Below are 16,143 nucleotides of genomic sequence, written 5' to 3'. Positions count from 1 at the left end.
ATGGTGAAGAGGTCAGGAAGTAGAGAAAGTCTGGTATTTCCTGAGAGGCACTAGAGTATATGGTCAATTACAAACACTGGTATAATTAGAACATATGGGTTAATCACAGACACTGGAATGCCTGGGTCTGAGCACACCTCCATCACTTATTAGCTGGGTGATCCTGAGCAAGTTACTTTTTCTCTGTGCACCTCAGTTATCTCACCCGTAAAATGTAAACAGCAGTGGTACCTAAATACTTTATCTAAATACTTTACCTATTTTGGTGGTGTTGGGAGATAACAGATAACTAACCTGGCAGTTACTATGTATGATACAAGTGCTAGTTATTGTTATTGTTGCCCTCATTAAATAATTTCTTCAGGAAAAAGTCCTAGTAACTACCAGAAGGCCCTTACAGGCAGAGAGGGCAGGGCAGTAAGTCCTGAAAAGAAGATTCTAGGAACCCTCACGTGCCTGGTTCTCTGCGAGGGCTTCATGTGACCTACAGACTCACAGTAACCTGAAGATGTGCACACTGTTGCCACTGCACAGGCCAAGACAGCAAGTGAGGTTTGGGGACGTTCAGTAGCTCGCCCACAGCCCTGTGGCCCAGAAGCAGGGTCTGAGAATTCCGTTTGTTTCTTGGCCGCTCAATATTTGGCCTTCTTTGCCTTGGTCGGTGGCGCCATCTGCTGGGTATGTGATGATGTTGCATGGGGGCTTTCCCGCACTAACGAAGCTGGGTGCCCGTTCATATATGTTTATGGAGTGTTTGACTATCTTCTTTTGTGAGATGCCTGTGCAAGTCTTTTGCCTATTTTTAAAATGAGGCTGTGTGGCTTTTTCTTGCTTGTTTGGTGGGGTTCTTTATATATTCTGACCACAAATCCTTTACTGGAGATACATATTGCAAATACTTTCTCTGATGGTGGCTTACCTTTTCGCTCTCTTTATACTGGTCTTTGGATGAGCAGAAGTTCTTAATTTTAATGTAGTTCAATTTATCAATCTTTTCCTTGGATGGTGTTTCTTGTATCAAGCTTAAGAGGTTCTTACCTACCCCAAGGTTATAGGGAAATGCTGTTTTCTTCTAACAGTTATTGTTTTACTCTTCACATTTTGACTTTGAGTACATCTGGAACTGATTTCTGTGTATGATATGAGGTATTAGCCAAAATTAATTTTTTCTATATGGAAATCTACTTGACTCAGCACCATTTACAGAAAAGGCCCTCACTTCTTTAGTGCACTCCAGCGCCACCACTGTCATTAATCAGGTGACCACCTGTGTGGGTCTCATTCTGGATACTCCAGTATCATTGATCTATTTGTCTATCCTCGTATCACGACCACACTGTATGATTACTGCAGCTTTACAGTAAACCTTGCCATGTGGTAATTAAGTCTTCCAACTTATTTCCTTCTGTTTTTCAATATTATATTGGCTATTCTTGGACCTTTTAATTTCCATATACATTTAAAAATCACCTTCTTCGTTTCCACAAAAATACCTGCTAAAATTTCCTTAGACTTGCCCTACATCTATGGCTAAATTTGGAGAGAGCTGACATATTTACAAGAGTGTAACATTCTGATATTTACAGCATTTCTTTCCACACTTACTTGACAGGAGTCTTGCAGATCTTTTGTTAGATTTGTACCCAGGTAGTTGATATTTTTTAAATGCTATTGTAAATGATATTGTTTGAAATATTCATTTTCTAAATGTCTTTTAATGGTATATGGAAATACCCACTAGATTTCAAGCTCCAAAGCTCAATGGGGGTTACACCTTCACCTTGCTCGTCTTTCTGTCCCACAATGCCCTAGCACACTGTTTTACACAACATTTGAGGAAGAGATTCTCAGTATACATTCGCTTGAATGTAATAGGGGAAAAGGCTGAATGGATTAAGATTTAATGTTTTAATGCTCTATCAAATTCCAGGGCTTTGGAAGATCAGGTAATTCAACCACCTCGGAGAGATACACATTTTAATAACTTTTTGTTGTTGTTGTCATTTTTTGAGGCGTCTCTCTCTGTCGCCAGGCTGGAGTGCAGTGGTGTGATCTTGGCTCACTGCAGCCTCCACCTCCTAGGTTCAAATGATTCTCCTGCCTCAGCTTCCCAGGTAGCTGGGATTATAGGCACAGGCCACCATGCACTACTTTTAGTAGAGATGAGGTTTAGCCATGTTGGTCAGGCTGATCTTGAACTCCAGACCTCAAGTGATCTGCCTACCTCGGCTTCCTAAAGTGCTGGGATTACAGGCATGAGCCAGCCCACCTGGCCCATTTTAATAACCTTCTGATTCTAAACGTAACATTCACTTTAGAGAGGTCAGAAACTTTGACAACAATGAAAGAGAAATGACAACCATGGTGCCTAGAGATGACTGCTGCTGGAGTTGTGATCTCTTTCCTTGGGTCTTTTTCTTTACTATGGATATTGACATAGTTGAGGTCATGTTGCATTATCCATTTCCATGCCAATCTTTTTCCACACCTCAGCTAAAACAAAGGCACTTTTTTTGGTTATTGACAACTGTTTGCAAATATCTGTAATGGCTACACAGTATGCCATTGAAAGGACAAGCACAGTAGCAACTCTTTCCAAGGGCATTAAGATTCCTAATTGTTTGAGGGATAACAATGTTGCTACGATCATCTTTGTGTGCAAAGCTGTGTCCTTATCAGAAAAGTTTCAAAAGACAGAAGAATTACCTTGCTACTTAATGGCAGCAAATTAAAATGTTTCTCTTACAAGGATAACCACTGTTACAATGATAATGTTTTTTCTCAAACTATGTATCTACCTCAGTAAAAGAGTGGAAGCTTCCTATTACTGCCAGTCTCTGAGTGCTTGGTTTAATATTACTGCCAGTCTCTGAGTGCTTCGTTTAATCCCGGAAACAATCAACCCTCTGGGGATGATGCTCTGGGAGCTGAGGCACCTGCCCAGGGCCCTGGTGCAGCACAGGAGGTGCCTAGGTTAGAACCAGGCAGGCTGAACTCCAGACCCCATGATTATAACCCTTCTAGGACTACAAAAATGCAAACAATGAAGTAAGCAACAATTATATTGGCCAAGAATTTACATGAGGTTATGAATGCCTAACATACAAAACAAAACAAAAAAAGAAAATAAACTTAAAAAACACCAAATAGATAAACCAAAAAGCATGAAAATATTATCAGATCTTACAGAAAGTCCTTATAAAGTCCTCTTACTCCCATTTGTCTGGCAAAGAGCCAAAATTCTCATATTCCCAACAGGAGCTCTGCAGATGCAGTCTCAATATCAGAGCTTTGCCCGTTAGCTAACTCTCCACCGACAGATGAGCTTCAGAGTTTGAAATGCCTGGAGAAGAGAAACTGCAACCAACACACTCGAGGTGCATCACCAAGGATGATGGACGTAAACAAATCCCGCCTCAAGAGCCTCTGCTTTCTCAAGAGAGTCACTGATTTCACAAGTTAAACCATTGCAGTTAATAAAGCCCCATCCCCTTCAAAAACTAGGAATTCAGTCCATTGCAGAGACAGAAATACTAAGTCCAAGTTCATTTCAGTGACAGCATTTTCTGCAAGTGTTATGCCTTGCACCATAATATGGTATTATTAGGACGCTCCTCTTTCAAGATTTTGAAATGTATATTTGCAAGCTGGGGCGTGAGAAAGGATAAGCAGAATGATGGGAGGTCTGGGGGTTAGAAATTTACCCCCCAATGTCCACACAGCTCCAAATAACAATGTCTCAGGTGTGGTACAGGGATGGGGGACACAGAGCCTGTGTCTGTCTGGCCTTTCCAGCACTTGGGCAGAGGCACTGCAGACGTTCCCCAGTGTGCCCCACTGTGCCCTGAAAACCACCATCTGGTCAGAGTTCAGCCTTCTGGCCAGCAGGATGAGGAGAAGCTTCAGGCAGGGTGGAATCAGGCTGGAGGATGAGAGGAGGTGTTCACAGGTGGTGCTTCCCCTGGTGAATCATCCCCCAAAGATGTCAAACAGGGCCAGCGAGTGAGGCTGGGCCGGGGATATGTAGGGTGTAGTCAGGGCTTTTAGACCTAGAGAAAGTCACAGCTCTGGCACAGGTGCTGTGACCAAAACTGGGAAGAACAAGCAGTTGTTGGGAAAAAGACTGGCCTTTTCTGAAAACAGAGGTCTGCCTCTCGTTCATCCTGTGACAAATATTTGTTGATTGCTTACTATCTGCCAGGTCCTGTGCTGGCATCCCACAGTACCCAGCTGAACAAACCATATAGGCTTTCATGATGCTTATGTTCAAATTTGGAGAAAGTAACAAAAAGATATGTAACAAAGGAAGACAAGGTCTGAACCCCAGCCAGCTTCCAGAGGGTTTAACTCAAGGCTGGGATGAAAGTTTTAAAAACGTAAAGCTAACAGCTGAGCCACTCTTTGGCGATGAGAAGTATATAATGATGTGTTAACTGTGTGGGACAGTGTGAGCAGGCACAAGAGAAGTTAGAGCAGACAGCAAAACTCTTGTTGGCTGAAGTCACCAGGGCAATTTTTAGGGAAGAACTGGCATTTTGGGGATAGAGCTAGGGATTTGGATGGGCAGGTAGAAAAGAGCAGAGGAGCTCAAGTGGGCAAGCGAGGTGTGTGTGTGAGTGGACCACCAACGGGAGATACGCCTGGATGACAGCAGCTGCTACTATAACTCACCAGGAGACAGCAGCAGCGTCCCACCCCACCCCCACCCCGTGGACACTCACCTCCAGTCTGCCCCTCCTCCAATCCACTCTGCCAGCTTCAGCCAGACAACAGCCTTTCTGTGGTTAAAAAACCTTCAGTGGTTCCCTCCTGTTCTCACTCGTAGTCTGAATTCCTTAAGGTGATTTACAAGGCCCCAGGGGAACTGGCCTCTGGAGACTCTCCCAAGTATGGCTATGAGCTTGGGTCCCCACCTCTTCCCCAACGAACACTCCCCTGCTGAACTGCTGAACCACCTCAGTTCTGCCAACGTGCGCTGCTCCCCTTGCCCCACCAGGCTTTCTCAACTGCCTTTTCCTCTGCCTCAAACATCCTTCCCTTCTCTTGACACCCCGCTGCCTGATAACAACCACTCACCTCGTAGGTCTCCATTTAAACAGCATCTGCCTGTGCTGGGTGTTCCTGGCTCCCTGTGCTCCCAAACTACATGGTGGGAACAGAGTCTGGAGCACCCTGAAGGCCTGGAAGAACTTAGACATGACACAGTGGGTGCCTAGGACCCATAATGTGTGACGTAGTGAAGATGGTATGTTAAGAAAATCAAAGGCCGGGCGTGGTGGCTCACACCTGTAATCCCAGCACTTTGGGAGGCTGAGGTGGTTGGATCCCGAGGTCAGGAAATCGAGACCATCCTGGCTAACATGGTGAAACCCCGACTCTACTAAAAATATAAAAAAATTAGCCAGGCGAGGTGGTGGGCGCCTGTAGTCCCAGCTACTTGGGAGGCTGAGGCAGGAGAATGGCGTGAACCCGGGAGGCAGAGCTTGCAGTGAGCCGAGATGACGTCACTGCACTAGAGCCTGGGTGACAGAGCGAGACTCGTCTCAAAAAAAAAAAAAAAAGAAAAGAAAAGAAAAGAAAATCAACACAGCAATATTGTACCCCAAGCTCTCTAACACTGTCAGTGCCACCTTAGCCAAAACTTGAATACACCAAGAGTAGGTGTGCATCTGTCAACCTGCCATGGATCCATTCCCCGCCTTCTTTGGGCAGTATCCCCTGATTCTCCCATGGGAAACCACCCTTTTCTCTCCTTCTCTTCCACTAGCTTGAGTGGAGCTCATCCCACTCTTGCTCTAGGGAAGGAAATATGAGTGAGGAATGGCCAATCACAGCCCCCCTATACCTCTGGCCAGAGTGACAGCTCAGGGGTGGCATGAGACCTCGTTGGTCCAGAGATACTCAATTCTGGACTTCTGCTGGCAATATTAGGAAAAGAAGCTCTCTTTTCCCCCAGGAGTGCTAAGCTGATACGATGTAAGCCTGCAGCCTGCCTGAAAATGACACCAATAGGAAAAAGGTAGAGCTGAGAGGTGGAAAGAGGCCGATTTCTGATGGCTCCAAACACCTGGATTCAGCCATGGTTTAGCCAGGACAGATCATTCAGTGACGGGAGCTATTCAATCCATTTGGGGCTGAAGGCAATTCTAGCTGGTTTCTGTCACTTGGAACCAAAAATCTTGACCCCCACACAAAGAGGACCAGAATAAGGCCACAACACAAAAACAACCAAGTTCTACCAGCTGTAGACTTGCAGTTCCTGGTAAAGATGATGCTTCAGTAGCAATCAAATGATTCCATTACTCAGGCTTCTGCTTGGTGGTGGACATTTGTCAGTCAATGTCACAGCCTTGCCACTAATCTGGACAACAAACCATCCATGGTGTGTAGCAAATAACCTCTCGACTACTTCAATCTACCTGAGCTAAATCACTAACTCAGTTCAGTAGACAGAGACCATAGGTATGAAGTTTTCTACCATTTAGCAAAAGTAAAACCCTAACAGGAAAATTCCTTTCCAGTTTGCAAGCTGGGAGCATTACAAAGAATAATGAAGCTAAAAACAGTTTCCAGCTCTCTGTGCTATCTTCTCAATCTTTCTGTAAATCTCAAACTGTTCTAAAAAAGTAAAGTCTGGGCTGAGCGCAGTGGCTCACACCTGTAATCCCAGCACTTTGGGAGGTTGAGGCGGGTGGATCACAAGGCCTGGAGATCAACATCATCTTGGCTAACACGGTGAAACCCTGTCTCCACTAAAAATACAAAAAAATTAGCTGGGCATGGTGGCGGGCACCTATAGTCCCAGCTACCCAGGAGGCTGAGGCAGGAGAATGGCATGAACCCAGGAGTCGGAGCTTGCAGTGAGCCGAGATCGTGCCACCGTACTCCACTCCAGAGCGAGACTTCATCTCCAAAAAAAAAAAAAAAAAAAAAAAAAAAAAAAAAGGGGGAGGGTTTCCAGATGCCTTGTGTGTTAAATTAATAAATAATAAATAAATAAATTCTTTCAACTATCTTAAACTTTTCCTCTCCATCCATACCGCCCAGGTCAAGGCAAGAGTGTATTTGGAACTGTCACTTGTCACTGATAGGCTGACCAGTTTATACTAGTTTGTCTGGGACTTTCCCAGTTTTAGCACTGAAAGTCCCATATCCTGGGAAACCCCTCAGCCCAGGCAAACCAGGACGCTTGGTCACCCGAAGTGTCAGATAAATCCCAAGCGCCTTTCTCCTTCCAGCCTTGTTTCCCACAGCTATCAGCCCCCACCTGGACATGCCAGAAAACCCCCAGGGTCCTGGGCACAGTGTTCCGCCTCCCGCACCTGCTGCCCACTGTGGTGGCTTCAGCTCGTTCTTGGAGAACCCGCGCTGGTGTTGCCTCCTCCAGAAAGCTGCCAAGAAGCGTTCCCATAGAACCCTGGGCCCATGGTGATCCCAGCACTTGTCACACTGTACAGTCACTGGCTCTACGGCTCTCTCCCCCACCAGCCTGCAAACTTCCTCAGGGAATGAGCTGTTCTGTACCCAAGACCCAAGATGTTTACTAACAGAGCCAAATGCAGAGTGGCACAAGCCCCTGGGTGGGCACTGGCTGTTTACAGCACTCTTTTCCAAGTCACTGGGGGATCTTCTAACCCCCTCACCAATACAAAAATCTCAGGTTCTTGCAGTTGTAATATGGATTAAGCTGATCTGCCCGATTCAGGGCAGGCAACTCGGGTTTCCAAAGAAGCATCCGATAGACATGTGATCTAAACAATGAACCCAGGCAGTTCCCAGGATACTGCAAAGGAACCAGAGACCGTTTACCATTCTCTGCTGGCTGGCAAAGATGCCCCATTGGCGATGAGACTCGGCCAAGTCAAAAGTGTCCTCAAACAGACTTATTGGGAAGTTTTACTCAGAAAGACAGTATAATGAGCACAAGCTCGGGAGTCAAATCCTGCCTCTGCCACCCTTCAGCTGCTGACACCTTGGGGCAAGTCACTGAAGCCCCTTGAACCTTAGTTTCCATTTCTGTAAAACAGAAACAATAATGGTTCCTGTAACTCACAGACTTGTGAGGACAAATGGAAATAACACACAGGAAGTCCTTAGCAAGTACCTGGTACAGAATAACGCATTCGATATATTAATAAATTAAGGTAATTTCAAAGGGCTAGAGTTAAGCAGAGTTAGGTGAGAGCCTGCAGGTACCTGGATGCTGGCAGGAAGCCCAACCTCCTCTGGACAACTCCCCTCCCCTCCTCAGCCACCTCCGCCCACTCGATAAATTCCTGAAATCCTTCAACCACTCCCTTTCCCGGCCAGCTGCCCTCCCATCTAAGATCCCTGCCTCCCTACCCACCCCATCCTTGTCCTGGGCCTCTTTCCTCCCCTTGTCTTCTCTCACCACCTCCTGCTCTAAAAGTGCCCCTCATCACATACTGAACCCTCCTGCTCCCCACTCTTCAAGACTCACAAACGTTTTACTAAATGCTGCTCCATGCTAGAAAGGTCACAGCTGAGAACTGCAGCCCTGCCACTACCCCTACCCCACTCCGGGGGACACATGAGAAGTCCCTATCTAATTCCCTCCCACCAATCCTTTCCACAGCCCCGTCTCCCTTCCACTACTTCCCACCATATCCCTAACCCTATCCTCCTCCTTTCCAATTAGTAGTCTCAGGATCTCCCTCTGGAAACCTGCCTATTTCTTGACACTGAAGGCTTGTCTACTCCCCTCTTCAGCATCCCCGCCATTTCCCTCCCGAAAGCCTTCCCCTTCACTGAGATCTCTATTTTTCATCATTCTCCACACATGCCCCCAAATCCCGGGTCTTGGCCTGCATGCTCTTCACCTCTCCCCAATTCAACCACTCATTTTTCTACTCTTTAAGCAGGCAGAGAGCAGTACTAGATGCTGGGAATACAACTTTGAGCAAACCAAGCAGTCTCTGAAGTGCCAGTTTAATAGGAGACAGAAAGTAAGTATAAATAAAAAATACAGAATAATTGCAGAGAGTGGAGAAGCACTCAATGAAAGCAAGAGAAAGAAAGATGCGATGGATAGGAATTGGGATGGGGGGAGCATGTTAGGTAGGGTGGTCTGGGAAGGCCTTGCTGAGCTGATAATAAACACACCCACCACTACTGGCCATCTGCAGATTGAGGATCTGGAGGCTCAGAGAGGTGAAGTAATTTGCCCAAGGTCACACAGCCAGTAAGTGGTGGTGTCAGGATTTGAATGCAGGTGTGGCTGCAAAGCCAGCCTCTTAATTTCTGTGCACTCCTGGTCCCAAGACCCTATTTGCCATTAGTTCTCCCCCAGAGCTGTAGAGTCATTCCCTTCTCAGAGGTCTCTATTTTTCCTCATCCTCCCCATTCGCCCCAAAATCCTGGGTCTCAGCGTGCATGCCTCCAGCTTAGACTCCTCTCGGAAAATAATCTGTTCTTTTATAATAATTAATGCCGTTTATTGAGCAATTGTACTTGTTCTGAGCTTAACGTTCATTCTCTTATCTAACCAACCCTCAACACAACGGCAGGAAGCAGGTGCTGTCACTCTACCCATTTTACAAGTGGGGAACCTGAGGCCTAAATTCTCATAGATAGATTCGTACCCAGATCTGCCCGACTCCAGGACCCAGACCATGGACCCCTAAGCTGTTCAGCTTAAGATGCACCCCGCCAGGAAACTTGCTGGACACCGTCAAGAACAAAGTCTGTGTCCATAAACTGAAATCGCATTCTCTCGCTTTACAGGTGGGGATACTGAGACTCAGAAACTAAGCGACTCGTCCAAGGTCACACAGCCAAGAGCGACGGGGTCAGGGTTCGATCCCAGGCGCCCTGACTCCTGAGCCCTCGCTCTTAACCACCATACGGGCTTCCCCGGGCGCCCTTCGCCGCCGCCGCTCTCACGCCTCCTAGAGCCCGGACCCGGAACTCGGAGCCCCCGTCCCCCTGTCCAACCCCGCGGCCTCCCGCTACGCCCCCCACACTCACTTGAGGTGGTCCAAGGAGTGGATGTTGCGGGAAGACTTGCCATGGCCCCCGCCCACCCAGCTCCGCGAGCGGCCAAACATGTCGGCGGCCCCGACCCGTCTCTCGTCTCACGGTCTCATGCCCGACCAGCCAAGCGGCCCAGCGCCCGCGGCGGCAGCACAAGCGGAGGATGCGGCGGCGGAGGAGGTGGAGGAACCACCAGCCGCCTTCCTTCCCGGCCCACAGCCCGGCACTGACATTCAGCCGGAACCGGCCGTTCGACCGCCGCGCTTTACGGCCGCCGCCGCGTGGGGTGCTGGGAAATACAGTTCATCCGCGAGGCCTTGGGCGACAGGACTCCGCGACGGGACTACAAGGCCCTGCGTGCATCGCGCAACTGCGGGCCTACGGCCATCCAGAAAAGGCGGGGCGGGAGGAGGAGCGACCCGGAGAATAGCCCCGGTGGGCGGGAATTGGAAGCTTTAGGCGCAGTACCGGAGAGGGAATCGGCGAAGGTGGGTCAAGGAAAGTCACCACATAGTAACAATTATTAGGTTTATAATAAGAATAAGAATAGTATTTGTCATGCGCGTCCTTGTGAAGAGACCACCAAACAGGCCGTGTGTGAGCAATAAAGCTTTTTTAATCACCTGGGTACAGGCGGGCTGAGTCCGAAAAGAGAGTTAGCAAAGGGAGATAAGGGTGGGGCCGTTTTTTAGGATTTGGGTAGGTAAAGGAAAATTACAGTCAAAGGGGGGTTGTTCTCTGGCGAGCAGGAGTAGGGGTCACAAGGTGCTTAGTGGGGGAGCTTTCGGAGCCAGGATGAGCCAGGAAAAGGAATTTCACAAGATCCTATCATCGCTTAAGGCAAGGACCTGCCATTTTCACTTCTTTTGTGGTAGAATGTCATCTGTTAAGGCGAGGCAGGGCATTTGCACTTTTTTGTGATTCTTAAGTTACTTCAGGCCATCTGGGCATATACGTGCAAGTCACAGGGGATGCGATGGCTTGGCTTGGGCTCAGAGGCCTGACAGTATTGGATGGTGTATACTATGCAAAGCCACTGTCCTAAGGACTTTACATATTAAGGTATTTAATTTTCACAACCATCCTATGAGTTGGGTACTATTATCAAACCTATTTTATCATCACGGAAACTGAGTCACAGAGAGGTTGACTTACCCAAGATCATGCAGTTAATAAGTGGCAAAACCAGGGTTCATATCCATGCCCGCACCCTTATTTTTCATTCCCTTTATAAACCAAAATGACACTAAATAGGTAACAGCCTTATTTGTCCTGACAACCTTTTTCTTTTTCCACTTCAATTAAGTGTGTGTGTTGGAAAAGCCTGCAAGCAACAATGCACCAAACTGAAAATTTTGTACTTCCAGAGGATTCCTCTGATCTTCACCCAGAATCCATGCTATTTCCCAAAGTACCACTTTAAAGTGAAAAAGGAAATAACCCAACTTTCTGCATGAGCCAGAATATATCTAATTTCTCCCCTGGATTAGAAGTAGTAAGTTCGATGTGGGCAAGACTTCTCAAGTTTACCATCCATTCATTCATTCAGTCACTTATATATATCATCCTTTTTAAAGGTCCGCTGTGTCCCATTAACTCTGCTCAAGAAAGAACTGGGCCAGAGGCCAGTATTCTCCCCAGTGCCTAGCAAAAGGTTTGGCACATAGTAGGTGTTTAAAAAACATTGGTAAAGTGCATGAATGAGTAAAGGTTTGTTTCACCTTCAGCAGTTGGAGAAATGGATAAGAGTGGAGAGTTAATGGTTTGCCCTGTAATTCATATAAAGTGGGGCAAGACAAAGTCATGGGGCAGAAAAGAACAGGATCTGGCCTCCAAAGAAACACACCCAGGCTCAGCCACACTCACCAGGCTCCCTGGGCTCCTATTTTTCATCTGTAAAAAGTACGCACATACACACTACGCTGCCTTGTGTGCCTCCGATTAAGCAGTGCATGGAAAATACTCAGCTCAGTGTGGCCTGAGATTTAAAGGTGTCTTGAACTGCTTTGGAAGGCTCTTCAGGCAAGACCATGTTTTCCTGAAAGACATACGGTGGTTACCCAAGAGCAGGGGGAACCAGTGGGTGGGAGAGACTCCCTTTTCTGTGTACTTCAAGGTTGTTCGAATGTTTAGCCATATGTATTATTGCTTTTAAACATGATTTACAAACTAAAAAGAAACAAAAAGCAACCTTATGGTTGAAGATCTGAACTACCTCGGAATCTATTCAGGTATTCCTTAACTCTAGGATGCAGGTTCCCTAGTGGGCAGACCTTCCAGCAACCAGAGTTTGGAGAAGCGAAGGGGACACTGGTTGATCACCATAAAAACTGGCGCTTTGGGAATGTCCAAGATTTTCAGGGCAACCGTCCGTCGCCCCTCCCCGACCCCGCCTCCTTTCAAAAGAGAAACGGAGTCCCAAAGACGCATGCATCAAGGTGCAGCGGAAGCCCGGGTTTTCTTCGGCTTTTGAAGCCTTAGCATTATGTCTAGGTTTGAATTGTCTTCAATCTCTATTCCCTCCCGCTATTTGATATGCAGAGCGAATCTGAGCGCAGACCCGAACCAGGAAAGCAACTCAGACGCGAGCGCTCCGAGGGGCGGAGCGAAGCGGTATCCGCCCCCTGGAGGCCCGGGCCAGTCAGCGCGGGCGTCGAGCCGGCCAATGAGCGTATGCAGGGGCCGGCCGGCGAACCAGCTCGGGGCCGCTCGGGAGGCGGAGCTCCGAGCGCGACCCGGAGGGAGACGCGGCGGCCGCAGCCATGGGCGCTGGGCCTGCGGGGGCGCGCGGGGGGGCGCGAGGACCTGCGGGGTCGGGCGGGAGAGACAGCTGCCTGGACCGGCCCTAGACGCTCAGCCGCGGTGGGATCCCCGCCGGCTGCGAGGCCCTGCGAGCGCCAGAGAGGCGCCTCGAGGGATCCGGGCAGCCGCCGGCCACTTCAGGGGGGGGCCCGTCTCGCCGTCTGGGCGGTCGAGAGGGCCTTCTGGGCACATCTGGGGGTGCGGTGACCCGCCCGGCGTATTTCAGGGGTCGGGGCGCGTTTGCCAGGGGACATCTGGAGCCCGGCGCCGCCTCTGTCGGGCCCCAGGGCACCCCTGGATGGCTGCGCTGTGCCCTCGCCGGCCGCCCGGGCGCCGCAGCGGCTGAGTTCGCCGGGATCGCCGGGCCGCCGCCGCCCTTACCACCCGCTGCATGCTCGGCGCCCGGGTCGCGGCCCACCTGGACGCACTGGGCCCCCTGGTCCCCTACGTGCCGCCGCCGCTGCTGCCCTCTATGTTCTACGTGGGCCTGTTCTTCGTCAATGTGCTGATCCTGTACTACGCCTTCCTTATGGAGTACATCGTCCTTAACGTGGGCCTTGTCTTCCTGCCCGAGGACATGGACCAGGCGCTCGTGGACCTCGGTGTACTCTCCGACCCCGGCTCGGGCCTTTACGATGCTGACTCGGAGCTCGACGTCTTTGATGGGTATTTGGAGTAGGGTCTCGACTGCCGTTCCCCTCTTCCCTCGAGCCGCAACCCACGCCCTGGACCAGCCGCCCAGATCATGCCGCCGCAGCTGGTTGGGGGCACCATCTGGACAGGGATGGTTCCCCAGGAGGAGATCCTCCCCTGCCTCCGAGGCCTGTAAGTGCCATCTCCGAACAGGATGAGGGCGGTTTGGGGCGCTGGCAAGGGAGAGGGAGGCATCCCCAGGCCGGATACACACCCCTCCCTCAGGCTTCTCCCTTCACCTCCTCCAGGTCTAACTGGATGCCAGGAATGGCCAGACCCCTCTTAAGTCCTTCGTTTGGGCTAGAAAGCTTCCCTCAGCAAAGGGGACAGTTGGTGAAAAGGAAGGGGACCCCGAGACTAAGTTACATTTGGGGTCACCCTGTGACTTACCCCCCAAAGCTTATGGAAAAAGCCTTCGCTTCCAAATCTATTTGAGGAAGAGCTGTTCGCTCCTCCCCCAATCCTCATCCTGGCTTGATGATGACCTTGGCTTTGGGGGGATTCTCGGTCATCCTAGAAGGATAAAGATTTAGAGGTGTCAGAAGGCACAGGGAGCCAGGCACGAATCATATTTGTACTGTGGCCCTTGGGTGGCTGGGTGGGGATTAAGTGCAGGGGCTCCAGGCCAAGGCTGTGAGAGGAGAAATCTCAAGCAAAGAAGCCTGTACTTCCTTTTGGCCTTGGGTTTGCTGCTATTTTGGAGTCAGATTTCAGGGTGCCCCAGCTCATCAGTTCTGCAGCTCAGAACTGCAGGGGCTGCCAGTTTTGTAGGCTCCCTTCACAGAACAGGCAGGCAGGGAGCTGGTGCTAGGGCTCGCTTTGTCTGCAGTGTTTGCAAGCACTCAGGGGGCTCTTAAGTCCTTGGGAGAAGGGACCACAGGGTCATTGCACTGAGATGGTCAAGTCCTGTCTTTGGGGCTGTGATGAGGGAGCTTTGCATCCAGCATCCAACCCACTGTGTATGTGAGAGGTAGGGAAATGAAGGTCCAGGGAGGAGTAAGACTTGGTCATAGTCGCCAGGAAGAGAGGCAGCTGGACTCAATGAGAGAGAACACATGACCAGATAAGCTGTCAGGCAGCCTCTGGGACTGGTGAGGGTCACAGGGCAGGCAGGAACGCCTTGGCTCAGACCCTGAGGCTGGACAGTACCGGAGTGTCACTTGGCACAGGGCCTCAGTGGCAATGAAGAGGGGATGCTGAGTTATGGTAAGCAAGGGCTCCTTTAGGAAAATGGACGCTAATACCATTCACCCCAAGCAGGCTGAGTCCACCCCTCTCCTGCATTACCTGGCTTTGCCAAGACAACCACAGGCAGAGGGTGTCTTAGTTCAGTCTTCTATAACAGAATACCAGAGGCTGGGGGACTTAAGCATTTATTTCTTACTGTTCTTATAAGGGCACTAATCCCATCCATGAAGGCTCTGCCTTCATGACCTAATCACCTCCATAAGGCCTCACCCCCCAGTACCATCATTTGGGATCAGGGTTGCAACATATGAAGTTTGAGGAGACACAAACATTGAGTCTGTTGCAGATGGTGGTACAGGGTGGGGTAGGACCTACTGGCAGCATAGCTGGGTGCAGAGGGCTCTCCTAAGGGGTCCACAGTGAGATTTCTTTGAAGAAAGCTTCCGTTGAGCTCAGTAAGATCTTAGCAAGAGCCAAGTGCCAGGGGGAGCGTGTGCCAGCTGCTCTGCACACCTCCCCAGCCTGCCTGCCTGCCATCCGTCCGCTCTTTTACGGAACAAACACTGTTTTGTTCAGTACAGTGCCTGGTGAGTGAACACAGTGAGGAAGACAGACCCAGCCTTGGCCCTTTGGCACTTGGTGAGGAAGACTAGTAGGAACCCAAACAAGAGAATCAGATTTTTTCAGAGCTATGAAGACAGGCAAGAAGGATGTGAGCTTCCCTGCCGTGTTCAGTGCCGTGTCCTCAGCACTTAAAACTGTGCCTGGCATCTAGTAGATGGTCTCTGTAGGTGTAGACATGGAGTAAAACAAGTGAACCAGTAGAATAGAGATGGTGGGCTGCTTTAGCTGAGGGGTCATAGAAAGGCTCTCTAAGGAGATGATGCTTTTGAGCTGAGCCTTAATTCGATAGAAGGATCTAGAGAAAAGCAGTCCAGGCTGAGGGTGCCGGTAGTCCAGTAGTGCCAAGACCTTCAGGTGAGAGAGAGTTGGTTTTTCCAGCAACCAAAAGGAGGCCCATGTGGCTGGAGAACAGCCCCAGGAGAGGTCAGTGAGGTGGGCGGGAGCCATACATGGAGGACCTGGAAGGCCATAGCCAAGAGCAGTGGAAAGCCATTGGAAGGTTCTAGGCAGGAGATGACACAATCACATTCCCATTTTGTAAAGATGACTCCGGCAATTGTGGACAGAATGAGCTGAGGGGTAAGAGGGGAAGCAGGGACACCACCTCAGAGGCTGTTGGTTGTCCAGGCCAGACATGACAGAGGCTTGGATGAGAGGAGTTTAGTGAAGATAGAGAAACATGAACAGACTGAGAACAACTCTCAGAAGTAGAACCTATGAAATCCATTCAAAATCTGTAGTGAGCGTTGATTCTATGGCACTCCTGGGTCTAGGCCCTTTGCATATGCACTCACTCATTCAACAGACTTTGACCCTGCCTGCTCTTCTGCCAGGCCATGTGCT

General features: G+C 49.5%; 3 protein-coding genes across 46 annotated transcripts in view; 2 read left to right on the top strand and 1 right to left on the bottom strand.

Annotated features, from left to right (window-relative positions):
• CLEC16A (C-type lectin domain containing 16A) overlaps nucleotides 1-10,221 on the bottom strand; it is a 238,236-nt gene extending 228,015 nt beyond the window's left edge. For all 35 annotated transcript variants that reach the window (XR_013412426.1, XR_013412421.1, XR_013412422.1 and 32 more), the window contains exon 1: nucleotides 9,988-10,221. Coding sequence is in view for 15 of the 35 variants with exons in the window: in XM_077987249.1 (XP_077843375.1) it covers nucleotides 9,988-10,067 (80 nt within the window). In the remaining 20 variants the exon portion in view is untranslated. The remainder of the gene's footprint in view (nucleotides 1-9,987) is intronic.
• Nucleotides 10,066-13,170, top strand: LOC144337760 (uncharacterized). The gene is made up of 3 exons (XM_077984761.1): nucleotides 10,066-10,099; nucleotides 10,231-10,481; nucleotides 12,535-13,170. The coding sequence occupies exons 1-3, from the start codon at nucleotides 10,066-10,068 to the stop codon at nucleotides 13,000-13,002; spliced, it is 753 nt and encodes a 250-aa protein (XP_077840887.1). The 3' UTR covers nucleotides 13,003-13,170.
• Nucleotides 12,720-16,143, top strand: part of DEXI (Dexi homolog) — a 67,698-nt gene continuing 64,274 nt past the window's right edge. For 6 of the 10 annotated variants that reach the window (XM_077983280.1, XM_077983278.1, XM_077983281.1 and 3 more), the window contains exon 1: nucleotides 12,720-13,620. In XM_077983280.1, the coding sequence (XP_077839406.1) occupies nucleotides 13,187-13,474 (288 nt within the window). In that variant the 5' untranslated portion in view covers nucleotides 12,720-13,186 and the 3' untranslated portion in view covers nucleotides 13,475-13,620. 10 annotated transcript variants of the gene reach the window in all.

This window comes from Macaca mulatta, chromosome 20 (genome assembly GCF_049350105.2).
Source record: "Macaca mulatta isolate MMU2019108-1 chromosome 20, T2T-MMU8v2.0, whole genome shotgun sequence".
Classification (NCBI taxonomy): Eukaryota; Metazoa; Chordata; class Mammalia; order Primates; family Cercopithecidae; genus Macaca; species Macaca mulatta.
This window is presented reverse-complemented; position numbering and strand designations above follow the sequence as displayed.